The 18096-nt window shown below is 44.4% G+C and overlaps 1 protein-coding gene across 3 annotated transcripts in view; it reads right to left on the bottom strand.

Annotated features, from left to right (window-relative positions):
* Positions 1 to 18096, bottom strand: part of BTBD11 (BTB domain containing 11) — a 180655-nt gene that overhangs the window by 66974 nt on the left and 95585 nt on the right. For all 3 annotated transcript variants that reach the window (XM_040596199.1, XM_040596200.1, XM_040596201.1), the window contains exon 2: positions 9185 to 9334. In XM_040596199.1, the coding sequence (XP_040452133.1) occupies positions 9185 to 9334 (150 nt within the window). The remainder of the gene's footprint in view (positions 1 to 9184; positions 9335 to 18096) is intronic.

The raw sequence follows: 18096 nt of genomic DNA, 5'->3' as shown, positions 1-18096 counted from the left end.
TCCTTTCCACAACTAAAGCAGGACTCGCCCATCACTGCTGCTGTCAGTTCAGCACAGTTTATGAATGCAAGGTCCACATACATTTGATTTCAAGATTGAAAATATTATGTAATGTGCATGTTGTGACACGGGCCTGGTTAAAGGCAATACTAAAATGCAAGGAACAGCTTCACTGACTTCAAGCCAAAGATGTGATGTGACAGGGAAAGTTAAGCTGCTCCAGTCTGTGTGAGGATGGTATACAACATACAACAACAGCATACAGCACACAAGTGGATGCTCGAGCCCTCTCCACAGTAAAGCCTTTTTTTTTCTTTTTTTTTGGCTATTATCATCACTTTACTATTTTAGAACCCAATGCTTAAAAAACAGCACATCTGTTTCCAATTTTGTAACAGAGGAGGGTGGAAAAAAGAAGAAAAGCAAAAAGAGAAGGAAGAAATAGGAAATACTAAATGCCCAATGTCCACTCGTGAGGAGCTTCCTGCAGGATTTTATGGTCTGTCATGACAGACCTGACCTTGCAATCATGCCTGCCTAGGAGCAGGCTCACTGCTTTCAGAGGGATCAACTTACACAGCCTAAAACATCCAGCTGGGTATGTGTCTGCACAACTACAACCCCAAGGTGAATGACGCTGGACAATCCTTACACAGCCGCTCCCTACCAACACCTACTTCGCGTTCTTCTTGTTCCAAAAGAATGTCCTAAAACCGCAAGAACAACTTCATGATATCATTTTTGCACACTGAAAACAAGCCACACAGTTCTTTGGCCTGTGCCTTTCCTTCAAAGCCCAGGGGAGAGAGGAGGACCTCTGTTTCCACCTCAGCCCTCTTCCCGCGTGATGCCCTGTTAGGGTGCCGTGCAAAGCAGCAGCCAGGCCCTGTGTCCAGCACGATGGCATCCTGCAGGCAGCACCCATCAGTTTGGTAATGCTGGTCTGACCATCCTTCCAGCTGTCCATGACTCCAATGTGCGTAGCCTGCTCTCAGGAACCATGCCCTGCAGTGGGGCGTGTTGAGAGCAGCAGTGTTACTGCTTTGATGTGCTACCTGAGTGAACATTTTCTCATGCAAAGACAGGGCCAGAGCCACAGACTGGAGTTCTGTCTGTCCTTCAGAGCTCTTAATGTCTTCCTGGGTCCTATCCAGACCGTGCAAAAGAGGAGTATTCCTCAGGAAGCAGCCCTCCAGATTCCAGCTTCATGTCATGGCCAGTAGTTTCCAAAGTTAGCCCCCTATAAGCAGTGACTCAGGTGCAAAACTCACTTTCTTGACCTGGATTCATTTCCCACCTCATTGTAAAAGTCCTGCATCAACGTGTTTGCTCATGACCACCTCTGGGGAGACTATATTGAAAACATGAATTACAACCCTGATAATAAACCATGGCCTATTGAATAAGGCTTGCTATCTGCTAGCCATAGCCACCCTGTACCTCTCCCAAACTGTAGCTATGTCTCTCTCCATTTCTACCTCCCTGTTGCCTCTGGTTTCTGCACCAAAGTGATGCCTTGCTACAGCTCGCCCCAGCATATGCCTGTAAGTGCATGAATACAGGTGAATACGGATAGCTGAACTGTACCTTCTGCACCACAGCAGACCGACTCCAGCCGTCTGCTCAGTCAGCTGCCTGAGCCATCCCTACGCTCTTGACTTCAGCTGCACTGTTCCTCCACGTCTGCCCTGTCTCCAGTGTTGCACCAATCTCTATGTTTCAAAAATCAGCTGAGCAAAAACTGCTCGAGGGAAACCTTTCCTCAAATGATTTAGTGGAGGTCATTCTATCGTTGACTCAAGACAACCCATCTTTACCAGGCAAGAAGTGTGCAGAAAGCTAGGGTAGGTGCACACTAGGAAGTATTTAGTATGTATTTCACTGCGCACATGCTCTTAGCACAACATATTTTCAAACATAAAGCTATGCTATTCTTGGCACACAGTATAGTCCAGATTCAAGAGCCAGATGCCTCGGGCTGCAGGTCTGCTTAGGGTGCCATAACCCACTGTCAGTGGAGCATCCCATGCGCAACCAATTCACCATCGAACTCACCTTGCAGAAACCTCCCCATCTCTGCCATCTCTACTTGCCCACATTGTGCCCCTACCTGAATTTGCTATCCCAGGAAAGCTTTTCCTCTCCTAATGGCCATTCATCTATGCCAGAGAAGAGTAAACAAAGGAGCTGTAGTCCCCAACTCTGAATTGAGCACCAAAAGACAGGACTGGGATACGAGCAGCCCATTTCCTGAAGGTGGCTTTGCTGTGGCCTCCCACACATCGCTTAACCTTTTACCTCCACTTATCCCACCATCACAAGAAGCTTCTATTTACATTAGAGAGTAAGTGCTTGCATGCGATTTACTGTTTGCAACACCTTTGAAGGCTGAGAAATTAGGGATTGGATATATCCCATAAAAAAGCCACAATAACAATTAAACCTTCTCAAGTTCACACACCTATTATAACAACACTATTATCTTTAAAATCTCCAATCCAATGTGGCAATCATGATGTTTTTGTTTGATTCCCCTTAAAACACGTCAACTACAAACACAACAAGCTTTGACTCAGATGAGCTACTCGTCAGTTGACCTAATGCAGAGCCTTCCCTCTGCAGACTGCCACTGCCTTATGCACCACCGTTCCTGGATTTTTTTTGGCTTGATGCAGACCCATGTCCTCAGACTCTGAATTTAAGGGGCCCTTATGGCTGAGCAGACCAGCTAAAGAACGCTTGCCCTCGCCTTACTGATTGCCTGTGATCTGCACGGCAGGGACAGGGAGGACTGCAAATGTAAGGAAAGGAAAATACTGTTTTAACCCTAAGCATGCTGTGATGCACGGGAGTTCAGGGGTGAACAGGTGTCTGCACCTCAAGGGTGCAGATGTACATGGGAGAGACCTGGGCCAATGCACTGGTGTATCAGGGAAGGGAGGCAGAGGGCTGGAGCACCAGCATCCCCCCACCCACCAAGGCGATGCCTTTTGCCCCTAACCATCAAACCTGAGCAGGCTTAAATGCACAAGGTAGAAGCCCTGTGGAACAAAACCACCTATGTGGGGACAGACCTCAGCTCAGCCCCCAGGCAGGCAAAGAGGTCTGAGTCTCATCCACAGGGGGGCCAGGGGGCCCCCAAAGGAGCACTGACAGTGGATGGGGACCCAGGCAAGTGACAGCTGCCTCTGTTCAGTCCCTGTAACCCAGGATAGAAATCCACCCCCCTGGTAAGCAGGGCAGTGAAAGGTAAGGTAAAGCCTTAGCAGGGTGTAGACTGGTATTTTCAAATTATCCTCCCTCCTGCTTCATCATTTCCACTGATAAATAAATGTACTGCTTTGTGGTTTATGATAGGGGGCACCTCAGGGGTAAGGGAAGAAAAGGAGGGGGTCGTTTGGGGCTATTAAGTAACCCACAACCCTTCTTGTGCACAGACACAGACAGCAAATGGAGGTTCACATCCATCACCTGGCAGGGGCTGCAAGGGCGGCTAGGGGAGCCTGCAACCAACTAGCACTTAATAGAGGCAAGAAGCTACCTAGCATTTCAACACTGCATTAATCTGTCTTATTTTCTCTGCTGGGGGGCCAAGGGGCACCTCAACTTCTCTTTTTAGCATTTTCACACGGAGCAGACAACGTGCGGATTGCAACAAGGAAGAACTGCAAACAAGAGGCCCAGAAAGCAATGGGAGAGCGAGGATCCTATGCAATAATCCGGTGGAGGGTCTGCAAAAACTAGAAGTACCACCACATCTTGAGAGTGCCCACCAGGCTGCCAGCCTAAGGCCAAACCCTACACTGAAGGGAGCACTGCCATCTGAACTGCAGGTTTCGGCTGGTACCTCTGCTTAGTTCAGCACTACGCTGCATGAACCAAACTTTGGCCCTTCTCTACGGTGCTGCTTAGTCTGAAAAAATACCTGACAAACAGGGCTTTTGTTCTGACAATAAATAAGCTGAGCACTTACAACAACACTCCTTCAGATGCCACTTTTCCAGCAAGCATCTTTACCCTGGCATTTGCTTCTAAGCCTAGGTTTAACCTCTTCTTTACAGGACATGAATCAATTTGTATGGCTCCTGCAGTGCTCCTTCCTGTTGGTTGCAGAGGATTGAGCCTAGATGAAACGGTAAGGGAGGGGATGTCAGTTTTCATCATCTCCTCGGCTGGGGCTGTGAGGAGAAATGAAAACCAGTATTGGTATGTGCAATTACATTCCTACTTATACTTGAGCAATAACCCTTCCTTTCATCCCTAAAAGCGTGCCAGGATCTACTGAGAGGCTATTATTTTGGAAAAATACATATATTCAACACTGCAGAGGCAAAGAGAGGAGGATGGGGAAGGGTGGTGTTTTTCCAGTGGCAAAAAGGAAAATCTTGCTGAGACGTGAGTGGTGATGTGGAGTAAATACTGGCCTGAACATCACATCTGGGAGCTGCTCTAAGTTAAACACTGTTCAAAGGCTAAAAAGCTCGGAGACCAGCAATGTTCAAGTACATGTGCATCTTCAGATTACCCTAGTTTAAAACAAAAATGTTCACTTGTTGTGGTTAACCACCACTGGTCACTGTGGTTTGCACAAGACTGGGTGGCAAACTTCTCACCCTGGAAAGCCATAGCAGACTGGCCATCTCCGGACTCAAAGGAAGCCCCAAACAGTTTTCTGCTCTAACCCGAAGACATGTGTGAAGACACGTTTGGATGACATCCTACACCACAGTTTACCCCTCTGTGTGGCCCAAGAGACAACTCTTCTCAGCCCTATGCATAAGTCTCAGCATAGGGTGGTTGCCTCGGCTCGGCCATACGCTAATGCCTTAGGGTCTTCCTCCTTCACTGCCTTAGGGTGAATATTTCTTGGTGCCATGACTGGTGCTCAGTGCATCCTAAGGCTCTGCTCTTCCTTGTCACCACCTACATGCACATGCAAAAGAAAGAGGATCCTCCTTCATCCAGCCAAACACCAGCAATCTCCAGCTGTGAGCCTCACCCTTCTGCATCTGGTCTCCAAGCTGGCAGCGGTATTTTCTGATGGGTGATGAATAGGTGTGTTGGAGTGTTATATGGTTAAATATAACATATGTTTGTGGATTGCAAACATGCATACTAAAAAGTTAGGAAAAATATTCAAAGGTCAAAATGCATTTTCATGGGATCTCTCAACAGCCAAAGCTCTCCCTAATATTCTTCTATTTTTCTATTCAGTCTACTTATTTTTCCCCATCTGACAGGGGAGGAAATAAGAGAGAAGAACTAGAAATCTAGAGTAATCCCCAAAAAATTCTGAAAAAACCCCAAACAGATCTACTCTCCTTCTCCTTTAAGTCTGGTCTGAAAATACAGGAAACTTTAGGAAAAATCGGGGGGGGGGGGGGGGGGGGGAATGGAAAAAAAACCCTCATGAAATATTTTCTCTAAGGTTAAACAGTGAAATACTGTTTAAAATCCTATTATTTTTGCTGTGCTTCAGTTCTTCTCAATGTTCTCTATATAATAAGCATTTCAAATGAAATTACATTATTTTAAAACACACTGTAGTAGGCAATTACAATTCCTGAATTCTAAATGCCAATATAACATAGGCCAGATTTATTGTTGCTCCTTAACTTTATGCCATGTTCATTATAGTTTAATGAATAAGGTTTCACATTAATTTTTCAAGCCTTCTCCTTGGAATCATGCATTACCACTGTAATTGCATTGCAGAATTAGGCCTCTTATTTACATTCTCCTCCTAAGTCCTGGAGACGAACCCTTCCTTTGATTTTTCCCAAAGTCAGCAACATTGCCTCTTCTTCCTATTCTCGGGATAGCACCCCAGGGCCAGCGGCGCCGGTTGCCCTGCTGTCGCTAGCCGGGGCAGGGCCATCCAGCATCGCCAGCACCCGCTGCCTGCGAGCCTGCAGGATGAGAGCAGAGGTGCCAGGCCAGCGGGGTTTGGGGGGGCTGGAACAGTATCTGCAAGTCTGCTTGCACTGCCCAGCCATGAGGAGCCCCTTAAAGGCAGCCTGGGTTGACCTCCTCCTCTGCAGCGTTCCCAGCGGGTGCTGCTCTCCCTCCATGGTCACATCCACCATCGCACCTTTCCCCAAATTCCTCTGGCCTCTGTGACCCCCCCGGGGAAATGCAATTCATTTAAATGGTCTTTTCTAGTACACCAAAAGCATACGTGAAAAAATGAAGGGAGCAGACAAAAAAGGGCCATCACGTGTAGGGCAAGGTGAAAGTACCACAAGACGCAAGGCTTTACACCTTGTGAATCTATTTTCCACCTGGAACAGACTGTGAAAAAGCTAAGAAGATCTGAGCTGGAATACAGGTGCTGGGCAGTAATCGGGCCCTGTTTGCCAGCTGTCATCTTCCAGGGGACAGATCTGATTACCCGGTGTCAGAGCCTCCAGCAGCTCGGCAGCTGACCACACTGCTGCGGGCTGGGCAGCACCAAGAGCAGGGGAAGCCTTTCCTCCACATGTGGACACTTGTTAATTCTAGCTATTCGGTGTACTTACAATATTTTAATTATTAATGACAAGAAACTATAGGAAATCTCATTCAATTAGAACTGCTTCCCCCCCCCCCCCTTTTTTTTTTTGAGATAAAATTGAATTCCTTTATTGCAAGATCACTCTTTGCCCTTGTTTTCTGTGCTCTTTTGAAGCGAACAGAAATGAAGTCCTTGCTCCTCGGATATTGCCAGCTGGTGGGACATTGCAGGCGCTCGCCAGGGGACTGCCCGCTCTGCTGGTTCAGCAGGCCAAGCTTCTGCCCTGGCCACTCACTCCTGGTTGCAATCTTCTCCTCTTCGCAAGTGCTATCCTCTCAATTCCTTCCTATCCTGAGAGTCTCCCTCATCACCTTTATTCACCCCCACAAGAGCTGGGGCTTTTGCGTACCTAAACCTTTCCTTCTATCCCACTTTCTCCATGCCAGAGCTTGCCATATCCTCTTTCCTCTCCACTACGCCACTTCTGAAGCTCTCCAGCCCCCTCGCACCACCGGGGTAACAATAAACCCTCCTTCGCCTACTCCCTCCCTGCCAATACGCTCTGATCCCCAGGTGTTCCCTGCTGGCTTCTTTCTGCTGCTCACCATCTCTGCCCCCACAGTGCAGTTCCCCAGCCTCCCTGCATGGCAGAGGCTTTGCTGTAACCTCTGGTCACAGCCTCTGCTGATGCCAGAGACAGATACATAAGCACTAAACAAAAAGAACCGCCCCCCGGTACCTGCTTACCCCTCCACTTTCCTTCCCTTTCATGATTTTCCCCCCAGTTCACAGGGTTTTGCCCACTGACATGCTGCACCTCCCTCCCCATTTCACAAGTGCAGTTTTGAACTCTGCACCAGCACTGCTCCACAGCAAAGACTTCTACCCAGCTGAGCATCGAGCCTTGCAAGTTTTGCCAATTGCCACTCCTCTCACTGCTTCCCCAACATGCATCTGCTTGCAGTGGCTGGGGAAGCACCCTCGACGATTGTCCAGAGGGCTTTCTGGAGGGCTACCAGCGTGCTGGAGGTGCCAACCTCTCTGACAGCTGCATCTCACTCCCACTGATGTGCTCTTCTCTTGAAGTTGGCCACCCTGAAGAGTGTTTTGACTGTGTTTGCAGTGAACAGACATGCAGGAGGCAAACCCTGTCAATGAAGCATTTGAATGTAAGGTAGGACTACTTACAGATGACAGATTTCTGGAAATCAAATTTTAAAAGGGGGTAGTGGTAGTAATTAAGGAGGCTGGCTTTTTGGGTTATGTACAGAGTTCAAAAAAATCCAGAAAAAAAAAAAAAGCCCTGGAAATATCCACAGATTACTGATTTATTAAAATACAATCATATGTACTTCCAAGAAAGAGAGCTGTATTGTGTATAATTTAGCTGGCACACAGACAAGTAGTGTTGTGTGTTTCATGCGCACGAAATAAATAAGCATAAATTACTTAATTTGAATAACACCAAACACCTGATTCCAGAGACAGAGCAACACTTCACACTAAGGCACGTAAGTGCTCTTGGCTTGTTGACATTTCACCAGAGCAAAGAAAAATTAGCAAGCTGAAAACAGAAATTCATTCTGTGGCTTGCAGACAAACATCCATGGTGCATCCACATGGCTTGTGAACAGCACGTAAACTGAGCCCTGATGATATGATGGAGCCACAGCAGACTCCCATCGCTACAGAAAGCACCAAGAAAATTAACAGTGAGATCCCTATACATGTCCTTTACGATGCCAGTAACCCAGAATTCAGTAATAAGAACAGCAGTAAGCTGGGTAGCCTGTATCTTCATAGATTTGAGTCTTTACAATTTCTCCCCCAAAATTTCCTAACAGACCTCAGGAAAAAAATGCCTGACAGTACTTCTGACAGACCTCAGAAGAAAAAAAAAAACAAACCACTTTTCCATTTGAATGCTTCTATTTTCCCACCCATAGATTCATATCTCTAACTATATTGTAAACATGTGATTGGAAGGCTTCTCTCAATAAAAAAAAGTTTTAAAAAAGGCACTTCTGGTAACTATCTCCATGTCACAGGAGGAGTCACATGGCATTTTCCTCCTACAATTTATCTGTGCTGAAACCAAAGCTTTCAGATTTTGACAGATATCATAGCTTCTCACATTTCTCAAAAATTATTTTGATTAATAGCAAAGAATTTGTCTTTCAGGTGCAAATTCCTTTGGTGCAGGTTTGAGTTGCGGTTCTTTCCTCTTCAGGAACTGGAGAAGGAAAGGCAGGGTGAAGGATTCTAACACACGTGGAACTAGCTCTGCTTTCATTTATGACACTGTTTCCCTCACATATTGCAGCCTTTAGCTTTTTGCTTGCCCACCTCAAAACTGACATCCCAGTTTTGAGATTTGCAAGTCTGGCCAAGCTGTGAGGTGCTCTCAAACACAACATAGAGAATATGAAATAAAGCATCCTTCACCTTTGAAAGCAGTGAATGCAAACAAGCCATAGGAATTGCTATGAGACTGCACAAGACTTCTTTCCTCCTTTTTGGTTTAAACTTCCAAACTGGCCATGTAGCATAAACAGGGTTAAATCTACCCCAGCATCTCCTTCAGCATTACACATGCCCCCTCATCCCTCCTCTGCACAACCAGGTGATGCAATTGGCTTTGCTTTACATCAAGGAAAGAAATCCAAACATTATCATCAGCCTTGTACTTACTGAGTTCAGCAATGCTCCCCACGCGCGTAGCAAGTAAGGACTGCTCAATGGTCCTCAGCTCAGACTGGCTGAACATCTGCACTTCCCCGGGCTTGTTTGACCTTTGCTGGTCCTTGTGAAGGTTCAAGCTGTCCGGCAGGCAGAGAACACCTACAGCACATAAAAAGAAAGACGTTCAATGTAATTTCAGCCAGTATGGATGACTTTGCTGCCACCACCACATCATTATGGAGACACTTCAAGATGCAGCCCGTGCATGCAGAGCTCAGAGACAATCAACACCTGTAACTAAATGTCACAGATAACTCACGCTCTCAGAACTGGCCCTCATTAGCTCTTCTGAATATCCTCAAGTCACTTACAATGTCACCTAGGGACAATTCTTACAGAAAATCCTAGAGAACTGCCTGCCCAAGGAGGAGCTCAAGAGGGTTCCAAAGAAGCCTCCTAGAACCTACTACAAATGCACAAAAATGTATTAGAAAACGGTATGTCAGTGACAGAATTCTTGAAGACTGGCTTTAAAATGATATACAAGACAGACAATAGGTTGACAGGATTTTCCTGAAAGGGGAATCCCACCATCAATTCCCAAAATAACAGACAGTGTCAAGATGCTTGCAGTGCCATTGATGGGCTTATTGAATTTATTTTGTAAATACAACTCCTGGCAATTGAACTGCTTGGGCATCAAAAGCCCATTATGCAGAAGCCCTTACAGCAGTGAATCTTCGTGGGGCAGGGCGTAAGTAAAGCTACTGACATAAAATAATTTACATTCACATTCATTCAGGCACAAAAGTCACTTTCTGCTATGACATCTAAACCCTCAGGCGTAGATAGAGGGTACATGTTTATTAATCAAAATCACTGTCACTCTGAAAACCAGAACTTATTTACCAGAGCAAACATTGCATTACCATCCTGGGGTAACAGATGCATGTAAGTCCAGCTCGGAGAGCAAGCTCTCCTCCCTTGCCAAAGTCTACGAGCAGCCAGCTACGGCCACAGTCTTCACAGCATCAGCTTCTCAGTCCCTCTGGGACACACACAGGTGGAGACCTGCTGGAGGCAGTGGAGTTGTACCTCTTTATGATTAAATTTCATCTTATCTCCAACTGTATGACATGAAACAATTACATTTGAAAATGAGCCAGAGTAAGAAATGTATTTTTTCCATTAGCTTTTACTGTTCCTTCCTTTTAAGCACAGGGGAGAGGTTCTGCCCTTATGGGCCAAGCAGGCTTCACAAAATACGTTAAGGAAGATGTACATATTTAGTGGTTTTATTCAGGGAGAACTTACATAGTTTCCCAGCTCAGCAAATATATGGTGTCTAACTCTACTGATCTATAATTCTGCCAATAGGTATAACATTGGAGGTCCAGGGCAGGATGGCTACCTTAAGCTGCTTACCTCAGCTATGAAACAGCCCCACAATCACCATTGCCTTGGAGCACTGCAAGACCATGCAGTGCACCTGAGAGGGGACGCCTCTCAGATACCTCATTAGCTCCACCGAACTCCCTTGGATATCCTCCACACATCCATCTCCTCCCTGCAGATAGTTCAGTCTAAAAGTTCTATCTGCAGCACAGACCTAAAACCACCCATCCCGGGAAGGGAGAGGCAATGCAGGTTCAGTGAGCACGTTCAAAACAAGAAGCAGTGGTATACACTGGGAAAACTGGGACCAAAGGTCTTGTCCACTGTGGCCATGAGACAGCAACCTAAACGAGGATCACCCTCTGTGCACAACTGCAACACCAGAACAAACTCCCTAACAGCCTGTTTGAATGCTGGAGGTAGAGGAGCAGGAGCAGCCATAATCCCAGCCCTGGCTCTGGTCCCAGGGTTGTAACAACCGCAGTAAAACCATATGCATATGTGGAAGGCCACGAGAGAGGAAAACAACTTGCAAGGAAGCGCCCTAGAGAGAAAGAGCAGGACATCTGAAACAGCAACAGGGAGAAAAGAATTAAAAAGCAGAGGTAAGGCATAAAAAGCAACAACAGCTTATCACACAAGCTCTCCACATTCTCCTGCCATCGCTCAGTGGCTGACTTGCAAAAACACTTGGCACAGTGATCAACATTTATATTCTGGGGATGTACAGAGCTTGAGAAGTACAACACCTGGATTTAAAATGCAGACTTGCCTGCATATTTTAGGAAGTATTCTCACTTGGAAATCTTACTTATTTAGATCATTCCTTATAATTTTAATAGAGAGAAATTAAGAAAAAATTGGAAGAGTCTTCCCTGCAGAAAACAGATGTGTAAATGATCTAATATTCCAAAATATTTTGAAAAACAAGAAATAGAGCACAAATAGCTTTATGGCATCTTTAAAAAATAACTATCCAACAAGAAAATATTTTTCAGTGAAAACACACCATAAGTGTGGAAAAAAATACTTGTTTAAGATACTTTTACAAATCAGATTCAAATGGTTTAAACCCATAATATGGACAGGAGGTATTTCTGCAAGTGATTAAAGCAGTGAGATATAGACATTTCATGTCTATGACTCCATTCCCACAACCATGCCTTTTCCTTACAAACAGCCCTGATGATTCATTACTCTGTTCTTTAGCAAGGGCAGCGTATTCTTAGGTTCTTGGATGAAAAGCGCAAATGAAATGCAAAATGCACCATTGTTAGAAAACTTAACAAATTATAGGATATGTCACACCAAAGGGTTTTACTTGGGTTAGAGATTAGTAAAGACATGCAATAGCCAAAATCTGATACTTATATGCCAGCTTCAAAACTATAATTGACCACAGCAGGTGACCAGTGGAATGATGGAAGATAATTTTGCTGGATTAGATCTGGGTTTTGCCAGCATGGAAAAAGGGAATTTTTGGGCTTAGGCATGCAACTCTGCCAATTTTCTAGCTTCAACTGTTTTCACCAAAAATGATTAAGTAAAAGTGAATAAAATGTTTTTTAGAAGAAAAACCCACTCTCTTTTATCAGTGTTTGATGTAAAGCCCAAATTCACTCATGGAAGGCTATGGCAGGAAATTACTCCCCGGCAATGACAGCATGCCAAATCAGAGGAGGAGGGGGGAAAAAAGGTAAAAACACTGTGATTATAAATATCCTTTTTATAAATAGAAACATTTAAATAGCTACCACCAGCTTTCACTGATTTGGCTACAGTTCAACTTCCTAATTTTAATTCTCTGCCAACAGCTACTATCCACTTGCTTTTTCAGTCACATCTTCAGCCGTACTGTGTTGAACTTGACAAACAGGTGAGGACCTCAAGTTTCAAATGGCCTGAAAAGCGGGACTTCCCTCCCCATGCTCTTCTGCTGTCACTGCTGATGCTGCCACTCCACACCAAAGATTTCTGTGCAGTATCTTCAGAAATGAACAGTATCTATCTTTTCTCTTGACTGGCACTGTTCAACATCCTTCCTCTCTGCACAGTTACTCCACCCTGTGCACTTCTTCATGCGTTATTTTATCCCTCTTCTTCCCTCCAATTGGAAATTAAGCTGTCAGTTGTTACCTGATGAATACGGGGCCAGACTCACTCATTAGGCCCCTAGCTGCCCTGTGCCACCCAGCAATGCACAACAGCCATACACTGCACTATGACTACTGCGAAATCACTGGAGCAAGGCCAGACAACCAAAGAGCTCAAGTGTATTTGGATTTTGTCACCTCTTCCGGTGTTTCTTGTTGTCTGCACCCTTCTCGGGGCAGGGATCTAAGACTTGTCTGCGAGGAGACATATCCAGGAAAAAAAGGAAAAAAAAAAAAAAAAGAAAAAAAATATCACAGTGAAAAGCTCTCAAATCTCCAGAGAAAAAAAAAAAAACATCATAGGGAAAATCCAATGTACAATTAATACACTCCACATTTTTCCTGCCCTCTGGGCTCAGCTGAAACACAAGCCGTAGCTCGATCCCCAAGGACTTAAAAATCCCAAACCAAAGTACTAGTGCACAAGATGACAAAGTGAAGACTGAAGATGCCCAAACTTATAAAAGAAGCAGTTATTTTAAACCTTCATGCAAACTCATCCAAAGCCAGGGGTACCTGGTAACTCTATTCCAGTTTCCCCATGCACGCTCCCACCTCTTGGGCTTGCCTGATGTGCTGCCCTCCATTGCATGGGAGACTTCGGCACAAATACACATACGTTCCTGCATACTCATTTCAGCACTTGCCACTGAGCTGCCCATGCTGTCCTTTGCAGCACGACAGAAGAAGTGTGCGTGCATTACGCAAACATCCCAAACTTGGTGCCTCGCAGCAACCCTGGCAGAGCTTGTCCCTGATCCTCAGTACCTTCTCAGCAAAACAGCCTGAAGGACCTGATGGCCAAGAACAACTCCCAACACCAGACCCAGCAGCGGCTGTGTGATTACTTCAGCTTTCAGGGCACGAGAAATATGGGGTTTGTACCCCAAATCTTACCTAAATATAGAGCAATCATTAAAAAAAACTAAGCCCCCTCCAGTGTTCCTCTGTTTAGATAGGTAAGTGCACTTATTTATATACCAGCTGTTGCAAAACATTTGATTCCTGAAGTGCGGGCACCTAAGGTGCCTACACTTCAGGGCCGGCAGTCAGACTTCACTCTCTCTCAGGCATAGGAGGCTGCTGGCTTTCCATGGACCATGTATTGCTCTTGGCACCACACAGCTATGTGCATCGTGCAAAGGCAGATGAAAGGCCAAAACAGCTAAAAATAAGACAACCAGTCTTTGTATACTGGCATTAATGACTACACAATGTGGAAAGCAATAAAATGGCAAGTCTGTTTATTTGGAATGGGCGGGCAGTAAAGTTTGGGGCAAGGCTGTGTTGCATCCTCAAACATCCCACAGTTTAGTCCCAAACCAGCTTTGCTACCTAAAGCATCATTTTCAACTGTAAGTCCATCTCAGGAGAAAGAGAATGAGAGATACAGAACCTAAACTTGCAGTGTCAGTTACTGCAGGTCTGAAGTTACTGATCCAGCCTTCTTCTTCTCACCCACTGTAAACATGTTTCGGTACCACAGACCTCCTATATCTGAAACTTTAATTTGTATTTCAAGGAGTCTGAAGACATTTAATTAAGCTATAGCTTGATCATACAGCAAATTCACCAAGACCAAATGATACCTCAGCTATCACAGTGACAGACCAAGGCAGACAAGGAGAAGCCTGCACTGCCTACGTTCATGGCTCTGCAATACCTAATGTCATCCATGTTTTAAATTCTTTGCCTCCTCACTCTCCTTTAGTATTCAAATCCCATGGTCTAAACCAAAACAAATTTCCAATGACATTAAATTAATACGAATGCCCACTGGACAATGTGATTCAAATAATCTGTGCTGAAGCATCTAGCAGAAACCCAACACAAATGTGTTTTGACTGAAAATGTAAGTGCTGTAAAGACTATAAAATATTTTTTTCACATTTCATCATTCGTTCCTTTGGAAAGAGTGCCAGATTTCTTTTTATATATTAATTTAGAGTCTGAATAGAAGCATGAAAGTTTTTCTGCTCTCTTGTTTTTTTCTTTAATTAAGTGCTCCTACTTAAGAGAAAATAATTCAAAGCATCTTTGACCTCCCTCTTTATTGATCTATTACATCTTAAGCGAATGTACATATCTGGAAAAGAGCTTATATTCCCACTGCAAGGAATAGCTGGATCCTACCAAGAGCTTATGGAAATTAACTGTGCAGGGCAGATATCAGGCAAATTGCTGTACAAAATGAGCCTGAAAATGGTAGCTAATTCTGAACAGTCCCCAAAAGGCGGTGTTGCACATTACATTGCTCAAGTAAATGCTGACCTTATCTAGAAGGACTACGTTTAGGAGTAGGAAATCCACTCAATTGTTTTTGGTTGGGGGTGTTGCTGTTTGGTTTTTTTTTTGTTTTTGTTCTTTTTTTTGTTTTTTTTTTAATGCAGGTACATGGGACTAGAAAGCCTTTGAGACCAGCCTCCTGCTCTCATAAAGATGCATGTGAAGTTCAAGAGTTCACAAAACATCCAATTAAAAAAAAAAAAAAAATCCCTTTCCTTCCACAAGCTCATGTACCAAAATATTTCCCAGCATCAGAGAGCATTCTTGACATCTACAACATAAAGGCCTACAAGAAAGAAATAAAAGGGACAAAAGTATTGCCAGCTGCCTTTGCAACAGCAAAACACTTCACTAGGTGCAAACCCCACATGGTGGGTATTACGACATGTAGGAAACCTCTCCTGACAGCATGTTTTGCAACTGTGGCAACCGTGAGTACGCGGGGATGATGCACCATCCAGGCACACACCAGATTTTGAAGCATGGTGTGGGAATACCAGCACCGTGAGCTCAGCATCCCGACAGCAATGCACAGGAGCTGGTCAATGCAAAGCGACACAAACCACCACGTCGGAGCTTAAACTTGGAAAGAAACCCTATGGTCTCTGTTCTTTGAAGCAACCTGCACCAGGACTCCTTCGCTCAGCCTGTCAACCTGACCAGCTAGGCAGATGGAAAACATCTTGACTTCTTTTTACAGAAATGAGACTATAGGGAAAACCTTAAAGCTAATCATATGAGCCACAACTTTCAGTTAACGGAAGACCTGGAAAGCATTCAAGGCAAGGAGTGCGAAGTGTCTTCTTTCCACACATTCCAGCCCAGTTAAATAACAGGGAGTGGCTTTGCATGGAGAAAATGCAAAGGCTTGGGAAACCTAGGTGGTGATACAAAGTTTCCAGAATCAGTCTTAGAACAGGCAGAGCAGCCCAAATGAGGAAGGATGAAACAAGCACAGGAATCAGATGCAAGATACTAAAGGGATACGTCTCTCTCTTTAACACCTACTACCCAAAGACATTAGTAAGCATTACACTTAGCCTCAAGACACTGGCACTAAGCAGGTAAGGTAATATTCATGTCCAATTTATAGATGAAGGGAAAGCAAAGCATTAGAGAGCTCAGTAACTAATTCAAGGTGAAATAAGAAACGTCAGAAAAAAAACAGGAAAAGAGAATAAGGCCTCTAGTTATGCAGTTTAACCACAAGAGATCACCCTTTCTCTCCTGGAAAAATCAGTAGAAGAGCAAATGAATAATGCTTAAAAATGAAAGAACCATGGGCCTCACAAAATCATCTAAAGCAGAGAGTACCTCTGTGAGACATTAGAGCAGATGTTACGGGAAGACGAGCTAATAGAATTATATTACACCACACGACTGTGACATCTTTTCTTGTAAGAAGTTTCTTAGCACAACACATTCTACTTAATTGGGACATCCTCCTTATTAGGATCCTTCTGAAGGCAATTGTTTTAGCCTAATGATAATGACTGGCAATCACTGCTGCTTAAATGGCATAGAAGTAACAACAATTCAATTGAATTAGGATATATTCTGCTAGCACCAAGCAGTTAAGTGGTGCACAGCCAAGTGGAACACAGGATGGATTTGATTGTTCAGGTTATGTATTACAAAACAAAGAAGGATCAGAAGATTAGATCCCACTAAACATAGAAACTAAGCTCCTAAATCACCAGCTACAGCTTTACATTTATTTTTATTAGGATATAAACCAAAATCTTGGTTCTGCCAAAATCAATTGCAAAACTTCAAAATTCTCAAAACCACCACAAAAAAAATATTTACAAAAACAGTGAATCTGAAGTAAGCCAGTGCACAAGCAAGAGAAGAAATGGAGAACCATCTCCTCATGCTTATCCCAAGGTCTCTCCCAGTTCCCTGAAGTGGTCTCTGTGGTACTGCCATTGGGCAAGCAGCAGCAGGTGCTGCTTACCAGTGTGCATCCATGAGCTGAACAGAACAATGTGTGCTGACAGCACGGTGAGCTGTGGCTGATGCAGTAGCTGTATCCCCCTTCCTCTCCTTAGGGCACTGACATGCATCACACACCTTCACCTACCTGTGATTTTCACCACCGCTCTTCCCGTTGACCATGAAGGGGCATTTTGTTAACTTCACTACAGGAAAGTTGCACTACAGCACACTGTGCTCAGCCACACTATTCCACTGTCACAGTGACCATAAAAGTTTCAGGAAGAGTTGTGATTTTTTTGGCAGAGAGATGCTAGAGCTGACACTGTGCATTTATTTCACATTGAGTACCCATAAGCTCAAGATTACCCTGATCTAAACTATGCTGCCCTGGAACTAGTCATCTGGAGGAAAAAGATTTTCTACCACAGCCTTTGACAGGAGGCATCCAGTTACAGAAAATAAAACTATAAAATGTCAGTCATCTTCCTTCTCTGCTAACATGCAAATAAATATAATGTTTGCAGCCCTTGGTGTCTCAATACAAGCAAGAAGTTGAGAGGTCATGGGGATTTGATGGAAGAAAAGAGCTCAATGAACGCGCCGGCAGTGCTGAGTAGCGAGGAAGCTCGCAGAAACACGGATCTGCCTACACCCCATCTAACCACAAGGTGCTTCTTGCAGCTACTGGCAAGTACTCAAGATGGCAGACATATACTCAAGGTGGAAAGGATGCACACTGGGATAAACAAGGACTCTGACCAAGCACAGGAGTACTAACTCATGCAAAAATGGGTTTGGCTAAAAACAAACACACAACCCCCTATTACAGAGTTTGCAGAAGGTCTAAGCCTTTGAGTCACTGAAAATGATGAGGAATACATTAATGGGTTTTATTTTACAGAAAAAGACCTGTCAGCTGATAGCAGCAGAACAAGAGGATTCAGTGATTCATAGCTTAATATGCTTTCCCTGAGCCTGTAATTTCCTTCATTCATTACCGTCAGTCCCCCAAAATGCCCAGCCATGACAGATGACTTCTTCCCCTTCAGCAACCATGACGTAGGCACAGCCCAAAAGCTCAATGGTGCTGATACAGCATCTCTCCTAACCTAGTCCAGTCTCCTCCAGTATTTGATAAACAAAACACCA

Source organism: Falco naumanni, chromosome 5 (assembly GCF_017639655.2).
Source record: "Falco naumanni isolate bFalNau1 chromosome 5, bFalNau1.pat, whole genome shotgun sequence".
Lineage (NCBI taxonomy): Eukaryota > Metazoa > Chordata > Aves > Falconiformes > Falconidae > Falco > Falco naumanni.
The sequence above is the reverse complement of the archived record's forward strand: the minus strand, read 5'-3'. Positions and strand labels throughout refer to the sequence as shown.